At 51.6% G+C, this 1,965-nt stretch overlaps 1 protein-coding gene across 1 annotated transcript in view; it reads right to left on the bottom strand.

Moving 5' to 3' along the window:
- Positions 1–1,965, bottom strand: part of LOC119587746 (fidgetin-like) — a gene marked incomplete in the record, with an annotated part of 25,220 nt that overhangs the window by 1,053 nt on the left and 22,202 nt on the right. Inside the window, 4 exon segments of the mRNA XM_037936432.1 lie at positions 285–384; positions 520–622; positions 803–1,055; positions 1,162–1,965. Coding sequence (XP_037792360.1) covers positions 285–384; positions 520–622; positions 803–1,055; positions 1,162–1,965 — 1,260 coding nt within the window.

Genomic DNA, 1,965 nt, shown 5'->3' with positions numbered 1-1,965 from the left:
ATAAATGAAACTAACGAAAATTACCCGGGAAAAACCTTATTATTCTTATTCTCCTTTTTTAAAAAGGAGTACAATAACATTATTTTCCTTCAACCAAATTACTCTGACCTTTTGAACAGCGAAAGGAGTAAAAAAAAAAAAAACTCCCTATCACATTCCCTTACTTTTTTTTGTATCTACTATGATCACTACTTGTCCAACTAGAATAAAATTAACGAATTTATACCCCCCCAAAAAAAAAGAGGTATTTTAACAACAATAAAATGAGGCGTAAAATAGCTTACCTGATCTGTGCGTTGCGGCTTTGATATACCTCTGGTACTTCACAGACACTTCCTCTGTAAATCTACATCTGTAATCAGTCATCACAGTTGCCAGATCATCCTGATTGGGGGAGAAAAGAAAAAGAAAAAGAATTAATCAAAAGGACAGCCACAACTTCTATTATATCATGAAAAACAAGAAAGTCAAAAGAATAATCAAAAGAATAATCAAAAACTCTTCGAAAGGAATACTTACATAGGTGATGACCCGATGTGTGTTTTGTATGTATTTGTTTGGTTCACTGGGAGGCATATGCGCTACTTGTCTGATCACAGTGTTAATGTCGGCCGCCGAATACCTGAGAGGGGGGGGGGGGAGAAGAGTCAATATTAGTTCTCTTGAAGTCGTGTGATAATAATAATTGTGATAATTGTTTGGTACTTTTATTATTGATAGCGATCTCTTCATATGCCAAAATCAATAACCAAATCCGTAAATTGATAGGTAAAGCAAATGAGGTATATATTAAATCACTCACCCTTCGCTTTTCGCTACAAGGCACTTGAACTGGTCGTCGTTAATATTATGTGGAAGATTCTGCAGGAACATTCTTAGGAGCTCCTCCCTCGCCTTCTCGTTGGGGAGTTTGACGTGGATGTTGTAAGTGAAGATCCTTCTGAGGTCTTCCTCCAGGAGCCACGGCTGGTTGGTGGTGCCCAGGACCATGAGGCCGTCGTTGAAGGTGGACGGGTCGATGCCAGCCGGGTAAGGCGGGTTCAGCGTCGTCAAGCCTGAGGAAGAAGGGGAAGGGAGGTTAGACGGGGCTCGCAGTCTCAGACACAGGTCACGTTTGATGGACGTCTTTCAGAGAAACACTGAACAAGGGGCAAGACCTACCTCTAATTTGGGCCAGAAGCTCGGCCTTCGCCCGGAGAGCGGTCTGGCTAGACCTGTCGTAGCAGAGCGCGTCCACCTCGTCGAACAGGATGACTGCGGGCGTGTGCATGCGCGCGTGGTCGAACAGGTACCGCACGATCTTCGGGGCCTCCAGGGGCGCCTGCGACGCCAGGTACGCGGTGGAGATGCCGATCAGAATGGCGTCGTTGGTCTCCTTGGCGAGCGCCCGTGCGAGACACGTCTTGCCAGAGCCCGACGGCCCGAACAGCAGCACGCCCTTGCACGTGCCCTGCGTGCCCTCGAACACCTCGGGGAACGACTCGCTCAGGAACAGGTTCTTGAGGGCGTCTTTCGCGGTGTCGAGGCCGACCATGGACTGCCAGCCGAAGGTGGGCTTCTCTATGACGATGGGCAGCGCCCCGACGGCGTACTGGGGCGGGGCGCGCACCTTGGGCTGCGTCTCGTGCAGGTCGTTGTCCAGGTCCGACAGGTTGGCCGTCACGTTGTGCGCGTCCGAGTGGTTGTCGGTGTCGGAGTCGCGCATGGACTCGGTCGCGCTGGCCAGGTCGGTGATGGAGGCGCAGCTGGCGGACTCGAGCACGGGCGTGGACTCGCTGCCGGTGGGGCTCAGGCGGCCCAGCTTCCCGGTGAGAACGGGTGAGGGGGTCTTCTTTCGGACGCTCTCGGTGTCGGACTTCCCGTCGCCGGCCTCCTCGGAGCTAGGAACGGACTCGGCGCCAACGCTTGCCTTGTCGTCCTCGAGCTCGTCCTTGGGCGTGGAGACTCGGGTGCTTGGCTTGGGAG

This window comes from Penaeus monodon, chromosome 23 (genome assembly GCF_015228065.2).
Source record: "Penaeus monodon isolate SGIC_2016 chromosome 23, NSTDA_Pmon_1, whole genome shotgun sequence".
NCBI classification, from domain to species: domain Eukaryota; kingdom Metazoa; phylum Arthropoda; class Malacostraca; order Decapoda; family Penaeidae; genus Penaeus; species Penaeus monodon.
Note: the sequence above shows the minus strand (reverse complement) of the source record. Positions and strands in the feature narration are given on the sequence as shown.